Raw genomic sequence first — 14,168 nt, forward strand, 5'->3', positions numbered from 1 at the left:
TTATTATTATTATTATTATTATTATTATTATTATTATTAAATGGACAACCATTGAGAAATAAATCTTTTTGCGTGTTTAGGTAGCATTCTTTATAATGGTATATTAATTAATGAGTTAATGAGCAGTGGCTAAAACCGGGCAAATATTTCTGTATCACTGAATATAAGTCGACAAGTATTTCAAATAGAGAAGAGACATACGAATGCACAATGTGCTATTGTAAGCAGCTTAGGTTATATATTATTTGTTTGTACCGTTCACCCTCCGGCTTAATGAGAGAATTTTTTTACCCTCTGTTCTATCAAATGTTACATCTTCTTCAAAGGTTATTTTGGTCGGTGAATTCAATATTTATTTTAATGATAATGATTCTTTAAATACTAACCTGCTTGCAAATATGCTTGTGACGTATTGATTAAATATGCATATTAACGAACCAACTCAGATTATTGTTAACTCTTAAACTTTGATTGATTATTTTTGTTCAAATTGTGACAAGATACCCTGTTTATTTTAGAATGCTGGTTTCTCTGATCAAGAGGCTATCAGTTGCACAAAATATTTAAAGAATATCAAGGCAAACATTTAAGAGTAGGCCTGGAATATTCAGTAGTGCGAATTTTAATAAGTTGTATGCTTCATGTTATAGAGTTGATTGGCAAAATTTCAATCTTAGTTTCGATCCGATTGCTGATTTTTATATGATGTTGTGTGGTATATTAAATAAGGCCTTTCCCCTACTATTATTTACGAAAAATTCTAGGACTAATAAGCTCCGGCTTACTAAAGGAAATTTTTTTTATTACTATTTCGCTTTTTAAACTAAGAAAATTTAGTGTTAAGGAGTTGTTTATTAATTATTGTAATAGTTATTGATAGAAAACTAAAGGCTGCTAAGAGAGTGTACTACAGTGAACGAGCTAGTCTTAAGTTTATGAATTTCGCAAAGACTCTGCTCATATTAGCACAGATATTGATCAAGACCAGTTGAATAAATTTCACTGTAATGCAGCAAATAATTTAACACAAACTGTAGCATCTACTTCGGACCTTTGTCTTAAAAATGTTTGTAACACTGGTAATTTGTTTTTTTATGACACAAACCGGCAAGAAATTAGGAAAACAATTTCTGAAATAAAAAACAAAAAATGTAGTGGTGAGGATAAAAATTTCTTCTAAAATACTTTTGCGACTACCTGATAAGGCTCTGGATGTCTCAGTTAATATTATCAACACTTTTTGGTTTGAAGACACACTTGCAAACCAAGAAGGGTTGACATTGATTTCCTACTTGTTTCAAGCCTTTTTTGGTAGTTCCCGTATTCGAGGGTGAAGCTGAAAATCCTTATAATTACCGTCCAATCTCTTTACTTCCAACCTTATCAAAGATAATGGAAAAACTGCTCAAGAAAAAGGTCTACGATTACCTTCAATTTTTCAGAATTGTAACTGATGTAACACAATTTGTATTTCAAAGATCTAAGAGTACTCAGGATGCTATTTCCAGTTTTCTTGAGTGTGTTTATTTTGATTTGAACGTGGGTAGTGCATCGACGGCGGTCGTCTGTGATCTGTCCAAGGCTTTTAATTGTGTGGATTACGGAATTGGTTTTTGCGTAGCATACTACTGATTTAGATTTTACCTTTGAGGGTCGATGACAATCTGTTGTGCACTCAAGTAAGCAGTCATCGATTCTTAGGATTAATTGCGTACTTCCTTAAGTCTCTGTTCTTGGCGCCGACTTGTTCTTATCATTGATCTTGTTAAAATTAATATTTTTTGGAGATTTCAAACTGTTTACGGACAAAACATTAATCAAGCAAATGACCTCAAGATCATGTGATCATCAAGAGACTTGTAAGGGTTTTTGTTTAAACCTGGGTAACACTCACATAGTCCGATTTAAAAGTACGTCACATTTGGTCTGCTCTTGAATGATAGTCCATTGCAAGAAATTATAAAACCTAAGTTTCTAGGTATTCTAATCGACCAAGAATTGCGTTTCGAGGATCATATACGTACTAATTTTAGGTGACTCGCTTTCATCAAGATGTTTCGCTGTTCGAATGGCAAGGAAAGAATTGGTTTTTTTTTAAATTAGTTGAGCCTCACCTTATGTATGGTATATTTTTCTGGGGTGTTGGTAAGCAGGGCTTATTGAATGTTCTGTAAACTTTTGAAAAAAATGGCAGTCTGCTTTATTATCAACGTCACTCAAAGGAAATCTTGCAGACCACACTTTGTTACTCAAAAATATATATAGAAGACTTCTTCTCTTATCTTTAAAACCTGTGATGTGTTCCGGAGGCCTTTTCCTCAATATGAGACACCTGAAGTTTACTTTCTTTCTATACTACCAATTCCCAAATCTTCCTTTTTAAAAAAAATCCCTAATTTACAAGGATCAAACAATTTTTAATCATTTACCAATAAGTTTGAGAACAATTCGCTCTGTAAAGACTTTTCGCTGCCTATTATAAAAACTACTTTTGCATAGGGCATTTTACCATACTAAGTACCATAATAATTTGATGCGCTTAATGTTATTTATATCTACATACTTACCATGCTTTGTCAACAAAATTTATATTTTTTGATCAATGTCAAATTTTTTAAAATTAAATTAAATGAAATACGAATATTGGGTGCCGTTTGGTTTCTTTATGGTTTTTGCGTGTATTTTAACAGAAATATCTTTCTTTCAGGATTTTTATGTTTTTAAATTATTGTTTTAGTGTACTTATTGTTTAAGTAACACTAAAACGTGCAAATGCATTTTACAATTTTCTTTAAATGTTAATACAAAACGAAAAAATACTCATATTTTATGTTTTCACTTTTTTATTACAATATTGCGATAAAATAAATCACATGAAATGGCAGTATCAGGTGACAAAATATGTCTGAATAAATAAATAATTTAGCATAGTCAGTTTCAATAAATTAAAGTTTAGTTCCCACTACCAGATCCCAAAAAACAACTTAATAAAAATTAAGTTTCTTTAACTTGTAGAATTTACAAATTATAAGTAAGATATAACATCAATCACAATTAATTTTAGTTTCTTTTATGGCATAAAATATTTTTTTAATAGTACCTTCGCATTAGTACTTTTTATAAAAAAGATACAAAAGTAAGTAGTATTCTCTAATTGATATCGCCAACACATTTCCCGTTTATTCGTGAAATATGTAGGCAAATGAGGAAATTATTTTACAAAAATAAAACCTACGAACTAAATATTAATGGCAAGGGTAAGTCTTTTCTTCTTCTATAAGAAACATCTATCGTTTCTAATGGTATTTCCCATTTGCTACGTTGGAGCATGTAACCTGCGCAGTGTAGAAGCTTAGTTGTCCTCTCGCATCGCCTAAGGAAAGAAATTATGATAACATGATATGAATGCTAATATAGGTCTTATACAGACGTGTAACTAATTTGATTAACTTACCGACTAATTTGCCAATAAGCAAATCCTTCTGGACATTGGTACATGAAACCTTCTAATTTTCTTGAATTTCTTTGGCATTTAATAAATTGCTCGGAACACTCGGAGGGCTCCATTTCGTAAGAACCTTCAGTTGGGCAAAGGGATCTTTTAGTTGGTACTTTGATCTGAAAAAGATGTTTATAAATTAAATTGTATATATATAATTGTATAAATATAAAAAACAGATGCTATTACATACAGGCGCTATGGCGTTTATATCCATCATCCTGTACAAACTAGATTGAGCAATTTGAGCGGTACAAGTCTGAGTAGTTTCATTTTGTGGCAAACACTGGATCTTTTGGTCGTCAAATATGGTTCCTATGAAATATTGTAATAAATTAAAAAACTTATTTTTTAAATACTCGCTATAGATACTCACCGTGAGGACAACTTAGCACTAAGACCTTATAGTCATGTTGGTTATTAACGGTGCATTGGTAGAACAAATTGCAATATTTTGGATGCCTTCTAAACCCAGTGGGACAAACTAGAGCGATCTGGTCGCCCTCTAATTGTCCGATAGGACATGGTTCCATGTGGGTTCCGGTGGCTATAATAAAAATGATTTAAATATTTATTTTGTCATTACATGCTTTTCTGACTTTATTGCATCAATAATTAACCGTTACCTTAACCTTTTTAAAATTATATTTTTAATTTGATTCCCAGTAAGTTTTTTTGGATATCCTGTGTATGTGCCCATGTAAATGCTCAAATTAGCTTATGTAACCTCTTCTTTTATATTTACCCATACAAGGCATCTTACTTGAAACCACCCAGTATGACAGACATGCTTTTACGTCCGTTAAATAAAAAATAAAATTAACATGTTAGTCACAAAAACGCGTAAAAAATTGGTTAGCAAAACATACATATCAGTGCAAATAATGTGCTCAGTGCAAAAAATATTAAAACAGAAGACGATAATGAAATATGCATTTGCAAATGTCTGCGTGTGATCGTGAGGTGCAAAATAGTGCAGAGATATCCATGTCCATCATTCCGTTTAGTGATTATTTACCTCCAGAAACCGTAGATCCAGTAGGGATTACAGTAGTTATTTCTGTTTGTATTTCTACAGTTGTAGACCCCGTTGTATTATCAATAATGATGTCGGTGGTAGTTTCTTGAGAATTAATCATTGTTGATTGGGTTAGAGTGGTTGTTTCTAGTGTATCAGTGGTAAATTCTGATATTGTTGAACTCGCTGAATTAATACTTTCCGTAGACACTATGGTAGATGGGCTAAATTCTGAGGAACTAACAGGTTCAGTTTCAGATGTTATTGTGGAGGTTTTTATAGACTCCCCGGAATATGTGCCTTCTGTAGAAGTGTATTCTGAATTCGGGTTATTAGTTGACGGTTCAATCACCATACTGGTCAACTGTTCTGTCTCTGTTGCAGGTTGTGTAAAAGATATTGTTGAAGTGATTGACTGTTCTGTTACCGTAGTAGTAGACAGTATTGTAGAACTTGGTACCTCAGTTGAGTATTCGCCGGTCGACGCATCAGTATTTACAGATGTAGACTCAGTCGTTTCCAAAGTTGAGGTTTCTTCGGTGTTGGATTGTGTGGAGAGCATTGTAGAAGTCTCGTCTGTAAATACTGTTGTCGAGCTCGGTTCTCGAGTTGAGTATTCACCGGTCGACGTTTCAGCATTTACAGATGTCGATACATTCGTTACCTCAGTTGTGGTGTGTGTAGGAAGCATTGTAGAAGCCTCTTCTGTGAATATTGATGTTGAACTAGGTTCCTGAATTGAGTATTCACTAGTTGACGTTTCAGCATATACAGATGTAGTTGAGTATGGTGTGGAAAGCATTGTAGAAGGCTCTTGTGTAAATATTGCTGTTGAACTAGGCTCTTGAATTGAGTGTTCACTAGTCGATGTCTCAGCGTTTACAGTTGTAGATTCATTTGTTACCAGAGTTGAAGTTTGTTCACTTGTAGATTGTGTGGAGAGCATTGTAGAAGCCTCTTCTGTAAATATTGTTGTCGAACTAGGTTCTCGAGTAGGGTATTCACTAGTCGAGGATTCGGTGTTTACAGATGTAGACTCATTAATTACCGTGGTTGACTCTTCTTTAGTTGTGGATTGTGTGAAGAACATTGTTAAAGTTTCTCCTGTAAATAGTGCCGTACTTTCAGATGAAGTACTTTCAATAGTTAAATTCATTTCTACAGTGCTGTCAGTAGTGAATACATCAGTAAATGAATTTTCTTCTGTAAATGAAGTACTTTCCGTATTCATAGATAGACTGGATGCCTCTGTAGGGATTTCAGTAGAAGCGTTTTCTTCTAAGAGGCTTATAGTCGAGCTCTCAGTAGTAGAAATTATTGCATTATCAGGTAAAGTGCTGGTTTCAATAATTAAAGACTCAGATGTACTAAAAGTGTCACTTGTACTAAAAGATTCGGTGTTATATGTTGTACTTTCTAATTCTGCGTAAGTGTTTTGTGTATCAGGTGTAAGAAAAGTAGTAGAATCTGTAGACTCAGTAGAAGTAATTATATTTTGATCAGATGTTGTGATTGTTGGTGTTTCTGTTGTCTGGCTGGAAATAGTCTCTATGGGAAATTCTGGTTAAAATTAAGTATCTACAAGATGTACAAAAGAAATATTAGAAAAATTCCTTACCTTGAGTAGTACCTTCAGTGGTCCAGGTAGCTATGGTGGTGGTACTAGGTGGTAATGTGGTTGTCGTTGTTGGTTGAGTAGGCTGCGTTGGAGCAATTGTTGCTGATTGTGTTGATTGTGGAAGTGGTTCTGTCGATGGTGATAAAGTACTTCCCGTAGGATTAACAGGAGTAGTTCCTTCGTTAACTGCAGTGGTGGTCTAAAAAAATGTTGCATAGAAACTAAGATTCTACTGCCAAAAATATATATAATTTATTCCTTACTTCTACTACCAGTACGAATTTGCTACACTCTCCTTGAACAGCCCAGGGATAATTGCAAGTCAGACTCTGATAATCCCAAACCGTTCCGGATCCGCAAGTAAACTCATAACTAATGTATCCCCCTTGTCCGTTATCAACACATCTGTAGAATTTGGAACAGTTTTGAGAGTCTCCTACAAAACCGTCTTGAGTACAGGAAGGTTTTTGGGAGGGCGAGGTGGATGACGGTTGTTCTACTATTGGCGCAGAGGTTGACATTTGTGGACTCTGGGTTGAAGGGGTACCACTAGGATATTCACCGGGCTGGTTAGTGACAGTGCCTCCTGAACTCTGACTACACTTTCCACTAACAGCGCTCGGGTAGTTACAAGACAAAATGTTTTGATCCCAAACAGTTCCAGCGCCGCAACTGTACTCATATTTAATTAAACCTCCTTGGCCATTATCTACGCATCTGTGGAACTTAGAGCAGTTATTTTCATCACCTGTAAAACCTGCTCTCGTGCATTTTCCATTTACTATTTCACCAGGAACTGCAGGGGCAGTTGTACTGCTGATAGGTTGACCTGGTTGGCCAGAAGTGTCCGGTTGACCGGATGTTCCTGGTTGTCCTGGTGATCCCGGCTGCCCAGGTTGTCCCGGAGATTCTGGTTGACCAGGAGTTCCTGGTTGTCCCGGAGTTCCTGGTTGTCCCGGAGTTCCTGGTTGACTTGAAATGCCAGGTTGTCCTGGAGTGCCTGGTTGTCCCGGAGTGCCTGGTTGTCCCGGAGTGCCTGGTTGTCCTGGAGTTCCTGGTTGTCCTGGAGTGCCTGGTTGACCTGGAGTGCCTGGTTGTCCCGGAGTTCCTGGTTGTCCCGGAGTTCCTGGTTGAACTGAAGTGCCTGGTTGTCCTGGAGTGCCTGGTTGACCTGGATTGCCTGGTTGTCCAGGAGTTCCTGGTTGACTTGGAGTGCCTGGTTGTCCCGGAGTACCTGGTTGTCCTGGAGTGCCAGGTTGTCCTGGAGTGCCGGGTTGTCCTGGAGTGCCAGGTTGTCCGGGAGTGCCTGGTTGACCTGGAGTGCCAGGTTGTCCGGGAGTGCCTGGTTGACCTGGAGTGCCTGGTTGACCTGGACTGCCTGGTTGTCCAAGACTTCCTGGTTGACTTGGAGTGCCTGGTTGTCCCGGAGTACCTGGTTGAACTGAAGTGCCTGGTTGTCCTGGAGTGCCAGGTTGTTCTGGAGTGCCAGGTTGTCCTGGAGTGCCGGGTTGTCCTGGAGTGCCAGGTTGTCCGGCAGTGCCTGGTTGACCTGGAGTGCCTGGTTGTCCCGGAGTTCCTGGTTGTCCCGGAGTACCTGGTTGACCTGGAGTGCCTGTAACATATGACCAATTTTTGAAGAATTTGGAATGATGCAAAATAGCATCTTTAATATCATTTTCTTCTCTTTTTAACCGTTGTTTTACTCCTGCTTTACACATGTAATCTTAAGAGACTAAGCTACAAGAAATTCTAAAAATCAGAATATGTACTTACCAGGTTGTCCTGTACCACAGTTTCCACCAACAGCGCTAGGATAGTTACAAGACAAAATCATTTGATCCCATACGGTGCCGGTACCGCAAGTGTATTCGTATTTGTTTAATCCTCCTTTGCCGTTATCTACGCATCGGTAGAACTTGGCACAGTTATTTGAATCGCCTGCAAACCCTGCTCTAGTGCATTGGCCATTTACTACTTCACCTGCAACTTCTTCATAGATTGCAGTGTTATTGTTACACGGTTGAGTACTTTGTTGGCCAGGTTGACCTGAAGTGCTTGGTTGACCCGGGGTTCCGGGTTGTCCAGGAGATCCTGGTTGTCCAGGTTGACCGGAAGTCCCTGGTTGTACTGGACTACCGGGCTGTCCTGGTTGTCCCGACGTGCCTGGTTGGCCTGGACTACCTGGTTGTCCTGGTTGTCCTGGTTGGCCTGGTGTACCTGGCTGTCCTGGTTGCCCGGGAGTACCAGGTTGTCCTGGTGAGCCCGGCTGTCCTTGTTGATTTGGTGTACTGGGTTGCCCTGGTTGTCCTGGAGATACTGGTTGATCTGGTGTGCCTGATTGTCCTGGGGTACCTGGTTGTCCCGGAGTACCGGGTTGTCCAGGCGAGCCAGGTTGTCCTTGTTGACTAGGTGTACCGGGTTGGCCTGGATTACCAGGTTGACCTGGCATTCCTGGTTGTCCTGGTGAACCTGACTCTCCAGGTTGACCTAAATCACGACATCGGCCGGTAACAGCATACGCGTGGTTACAAGAAGTAATACTCTGATCCCATACTGTTCCATTGCCGCATGTGTATTGGTATTTTATAAACCCTCCTTGGCCATTTTCAACACATCTATAAAATTTCTGGCAATCCTGCTCATCAGCCATGAAGCCGTTCTGAATACACGAATTTTGTCCAGGTTGTCCTGGTTGACCGGGCTGTCCACTAGTGTCTCCAGGTTGTCCTGACTGTCCAGGCTGACCGGGTTGTCCTGGTTGACCGGGCTGTCCACTAGTGTCTCCAGGTTGTCCTGGTTGACCTGGTTGTCCTGATTGCCCAGGCTGACCGGGTTGTCCTGGTTGACCGGGTTGTCCTGGTTGACCGGGTTGTCCTGGTTGACTCGGCTGTCCACTAGTGTCTCCAGGTTGTCCTGGTTGACCTGGTTGTCCTGATTGCCCAGGCTGACCGGGTTGTCCTGGTTGTCCTGATTGTCCAGGTTGACCGGGTTGTCCTGGTTGTCCAGGCTGACCGGGTTGTCCTGGTTGACCGGGTTGTCCAGGCTGACCGGGTTGTCCTGGTTGACCGGGCTGTCCACTAGTGTCTCCAGGTTGTCCTGGTTGACCGGGTTGTCCAGGCTGACCAGGTTGTCCTGGTTGACCGGGTTGTCCTGATTGCCCAGGCTGACCGGGTTGTCCTGGTTGACCGGGTTGTCCACTAGTGTCTCCAGGTTGTCCTGGTTGACCGGGTTGTCCAGGCTGACCGGGTTGTCCTGGTTGACCGAGTTGTCCTGATTGCCCAGGCTGACCGGGTTGTCCTGGTTGACCGGGTTGTCCAGGCTGACCGGGTTGTCCAGGCTGACCGGGTTGTCCAGGCTGACCGGGTTGTCCTGGTTGACCGAGTTGTCCTGATTGCCCAGGCTGACCGGGTTGTCCTGGTTGACCGGGTTGTCCTGATTGCCCAGGCTGACCGGGTTGTCCTGGTTGGCCGGGTTGACCATTGTTGTCTCCAGGTTGTCCAGGCTGACCGGGTTGTCCCGGTTGACCAGGTTGACCGTGTTGTCCTGATTGGCCGGGTTGACCATTATTGTTTCCAGGTTGTCCGGGCTGTCCACTAGTATCTCCAGGTTGCCCTGGTTGACCGGGTTGTCCTGGTTGGCCAGGTTGCCCACTGGTATTTCCGGGTTGCCCTGGTTGACCAGGCTGTCCACTAGTATCTCCAGGTTGTCCTGGTTGACCGGGTTGTCCATTGGTATCACCGGGTTGTCCTGGTTGACCGCTAATATCTCCTGGTAGACCAGGTTGTCCTATTTCTGGCTGAGCTGAATGACATCTCCCAGTAACAACATATGGATAATTACAAGCCTGGATGGCATTATCCCAAACAGTCCCTTGACCACATGTAAATTCGTATTTAATAAACCCTCCTTGACCATTTTCTACGCATCTATAGAATTTTTTGCAATCCTGTTTGTCCTCGGCAAAACCAGAAGAGACACATTGACTATTGAATACTTGCCCAGGCTTTTCGGTTACTGGAGGAGTTTGAGTTGATCCTGAAGATTCATTTTGATTTTGTGTAGTTCCACTCTGATTTGATTGATTATTTTCATTTTGGTTTTGATTAGAAGTGTTTTCATTTTGATTAGATCCAGAAGATTGGTTTTGGTTAGATTCACCTTGAGTTGACTGATTTGACCCAGTTTGCTGTTGGTTTTGTTGAGATGTTGTGTCGGTAGATTGATTTTGTTCTGAAGTACCCTGGTTCGAACTTGAACTACCATCTGTTGAAGCAGGAATGCCAGGTTGTGCTACAAAACACTTGCCGGAAACGGCGTAAGGATAATTACAAGCCAATATTTGTTGATCCCAAACGGTGTTGTCCGGGCAAGGAAATTGATATTTGATGAGACCACCTCTTCCATCTTCTACACATCTATAGAATTTCTTACAGTCTTGATCGTCTGCTACGAAGCCTTTTTTAACACATTGGCCGTTATTAATTTGTCCAGGTTGAGCTTGATTTTGCGAACTAGTCGTTTGGTTGGTAGATCCAGAAGATTGGTTATTAGATGAGCTTCCGGACTGGTTGTTGTTGTTAGAAGAAGAACCTTGATTATTAGAAGAGCTTCCTGATTGACTATTATTGGATGACTCTTGGCTGTTTGAGGAACTTCCAGATTGGTTGTTGTTACTTGAAGACGATTGTTGGTTATTAGAAGATGAGCTTCCCGATTGGTTATTATTAGACGATGATCCTTGGTTGTTTGAAGAGCTTCCTGATTGGTTGTTGTTAGTTGAAGACGACTGTTGATTATTGGAAGATGAACTTCCTGATTGGTTATTATTAGACGATGATCCTTGGTTATTTGAAGAGGTTCCTGATTGATTGTTGTTACTTGAAGACGACTGCTGATTATTGGAAGATGAACTTCCTGATTGATTATTATTAGAAGAAGATCCTTGGTTATTGGAGGAGGTTCCAGACTGATTGTTGTTTGAAGATGAGCTTCCTGATTGGTTATTACTAGAAGAAGATCCTTGGTTATTGGATGAGCTTCCAGATTGATTATTGTTACTAGAAGATGACTGTTGGTTATTGGAAGATGAGCTGCCTGACTGTTGCGATGAACTTGAGCCTACCAACATTTAAGAAATATATTACGGGAATTTATAGAGTTTGATGATATTACCTGATTGGTTGTTGTTGTTATTAGAAGATCCTTGATTGGATGATGAACTGCCGGATTGTTCTGATGAACTAGAGCTACCTATTAATATTTTTTTGTTAGAAACAAACTAAATATTAAAATGTATTTCAAGTTTTATCAAAATCATTGTTAGTAACTAATTATTCTCTATGGTGCAAAATCTACTAAAGAAGTAATGTGCAAGGCAGTCGGTGCAAATTGTGTGAAAATCATAAGGTGCATTAACAAGTTACTATTTGGTGCTTGAAAAAAAGTTGTATATTGCCAAGTTTTAGTTTAAATCAGGTTTTAAGTTTTAAATTACTCAACTTATAAACTGTATTACCTGTGTGCTTATTTAACAACATTTATTAAAACAAAATATCATAGGGCTGTAAAATATTCATAAAACTCATTTAACAAATATAAAAGTTAACACAGTTAATCACACTTTTTCAACACTCATAAGAAGTGAAATTGTCCTTACCTGTTTGATTGCCACTGCTACCTATGGAGCCTTGGTTAGACGAAGACGAACTTGAAGATTCATTATTGCTGCTTCCAGAAGATTGTTGATTTGATGATGATTGATTTGAAGAGGTTCCAGACTGGTTGGAAGTGTTTACATTTTCTGATTGGTTATTGGAAGAACCTTGGGAGGAGCTCCCAGATTGATTAGAAGAAGTTGAAGAGCCCGACTGATTGCTTGATTGGTTTGAAGAGGAGCTTCCGGATTGGTTAGAAGAACCTTGGTTAGAGCCAGATGAACTTGATTGGTTGGATTCATTATTGTTTCCGGTAGACTGTTGGTTAGATGATTGGTTGGAGGAGGAGCTTTCCGATTGATTTGAAACACCCGACTGATTATTTGATTGGTTTGAGGAAGAGCTGCCAGATTGATTGGATGATCCTGATTGATTTGAAGAAGAGCTTCCAGATTGATTTGAAGAACTTGAAGAACCCGATTGATTAGATGACGAGCTTCCGGATTGATTATTTGATCCTGATTGATTTGAAGTAGAGCTTCCAGATTGATTCGAAGAGTTAGAAGAACCTGATTGATTAGATGATTGATTTGAGGACGAGCTTCCGGATTGATTGTTTGATCCTGATTGATTTGAAGTAGAGCTTCCAGATTGATTGGAAGAGTTAGAAGAACCTGATTGATTAGATGATTGATTTGAGGACGAGCTCCCGGATTGATTGTTTGATCCTGATTGATTTGAAGAAGAGCTTCCAGATTGATTGTTTGATTGATTAGAGGACGTGCTTCCAGATTGATTGGAAGATCCTGATTGGTTATTTGATTGATTGGAGGAACTCGAAGATCCTGATTGATTATTTGATTGGTTTGAAGAAGAGCTTCCAGATTGATTGGAGGAACTCGACGATCCTGATTGATTGTTTGCCTGATTGGAGGATGTGCTTCCAGACTGATTGCTTGATTGGTTATTACTGCTTGCAGAATTACTTGAAGATCCTGATTGGTTGCTGCTTTGTTGTTGGTTTAATGATGATCCTGATTGATTGGAGCCAGACTGATTTTGATTGGATTGGCTATTGCTTGAATTGCTGCTTCCTATTTTAAAGAGTTTTTGAAAATACTTGCATAGTTTTCAGATCATATTTTGTTTAATTTATTAGATATTTTAAAATTGATTTTCCGTCGCAAAGTCAAATATTTTTTTAAAATGTAGGATTAAACAAGTTAACAACTTGATCTGAATAAACAGGGTGCAAAATTCTACAGTGCATTGGTGCTAAAGTGATCTTACCTGAATTTGAGTTTGAAGTGGTGCTATTAGTATTACTTGAGAAACTAGAGCTAGAACTAGAGCTAGAGGAGCTAGAAGAAGAACTACTAGAAAAGGAACTAGAACTGTTTTGTGCTGACGAATTGGAAAAAGAAGTGCTGTTTTGCCAAGAGTTGTTATTTTGCAGTGAGTTTTTAAAAAGCAAGTCAGACTGACCACCGTCTTTCTCTTCAGTGCAATCGGTTCTTTCCACAGCACTAGGATAATTGCATGTAGTTGCAATGGAGTCAAAAATAGTTCCTAAAAACATAAACGAGTTAGAAGAAGTATTAAAACCCCTATAAGGCTTCTCCTATTACCAACAGCACATGTAAACTCATACTGAGTATATCCATTTTGGCTATTTTCTACGCATCTATAGAACTTTCTACAGTTGATAGGATCAGCTCTGAATCCTGATGCTGTACATCTGTTTGGTGCAGGCTCATTTTGTTGCACTGTAGATCCTACAGTGGATGATGCTACTGTACTACTAGATGTGTAAATTGGTTGCGATGTAGTGGATGGTAGAGTTTGAGGATCTGACGGTAGTTTTCCTACTTCTATATTGTTTCCTATTATAATATGGATCAGAAAGTGCATCAAATTGTTATAGTTTAATTACCTCCACATTCCTCCCTGCTGCTTGCGTAAGGATAGTTACAAACTGAAATCGCTGGATCGTAAACTGTTCCTTCACCGCACTCGAATGTGTAAGGGATATAGCCATTTTGTCCATTTGAGACACATCTAAAAGTTTTTAAAGCATATTTTATGATGTACATTAATATTTCATTTAATTTATAGCAAATATATAAGGTCGGGAATTTATTATTTTATGTCAAATTTTTTTGATTTAATGAGAGCTATACATACAGTTGGAAAATTAGAGTCAATGAAAATAGTAAAGCCTTTGGTTTGTCCGTAGAAAGGTCTTTAAGAGGAGCAAAAATGTAACTCGTATAAAAAACTGTGCTTTTAGAAAACATGAATATGCCAGAATCCACATCTTGTAAATTATTTTACTAGATATTAAAAAGAAGACCTTTAAATACAAAGTTATTGAGTGTT

At 39.3% G+C, this 14,168-nt stretch overlaps 1 protein-coding gene across 1 annotated transcript in view; it reads right to left on the reverse strand.

The window, feature by feature from the left end:
- Positions 1-2,859: 2,859 nt before the first annotated feature.
- LOC126740364 (hornerin-like) overlaps positions 2,860-14,168 on the reverse strand; it is a 49,351-nt gene continuing 38,042 nt past the window's right edge. Inside the window, exons 4-20 of the mRNA XM_050446343.1 lie at positions 13,723-13,847; positions 13,418-13,672; positions 13,080-13,358; positions 11,792-12,883; positions 11,308-11,385; positions 9,664-11,253; positions 9,442-9,561; positions 9,277-9,312; positions 9,003-9,048; positions 7,909-8,816; positions 6,399-7,747; positions 6,136-6,334; positions 4,518-6,065; positions 3,876-4,046; positions 3,693-3,814; positions 3,455-3,618; positions 2,860-3,373 (exon numbers count right to left, since the gene is read on the reverse strand). Coding sequence (XP_050302300.1) covers positions 3,232-3,373; positions 3,455-3,618; positions 3,693-3,814; positions 3,876-4,046; positions 4,518-6,065; positions 6,136-6,334; positions 6,399-7,747; positions 7,909-8,816; positions 9,003-9,048; positions 9,277-9,312; positions 9,442-9,561; positions 9,664-11,253; positions 11,308-11,385; positions 11,792-12,883; positions 13,080-13,358; positions 13,418-13,672; positions 13,723-13,847 — 8,224 coding nt within the window. The 3' untranslated portion in view covers positions 2,860-3,231. The remainder of the gene's footprint in view (positions 3,374-3,454; positions 3,619-3,692; positions 3,815-3,875; positions 4,047-4,517; positions 6,066-6,135; positions 6,335-6,398; positions 7,748-7,908; positions 8,817-9,002; positions 9,049-9,276; positions 9,313-9,441; positions 9,562-9,663; positions 11,254-11,307; positions 11,386-11,791; positions 12,884-13,079; positions 13,359-13,417; positions 13,673-13,722; positions 13,848-14,168) is intronic.

The sequence above is a fragment of the Anthonomus grandis genome, chromosome 9, assembly GCF_022605725.1.
Source record: "Anthonomus grandis grandis chromosome 9, icAntGran1.3, whole genome shotgun sequence".
NCBI classification, from domain to species: Eukaryota; Metazoa; Arthropoda; class Insecta; order Coleoptera; family Curculionidae; genus Anthonomus; species Anthonomus grandis.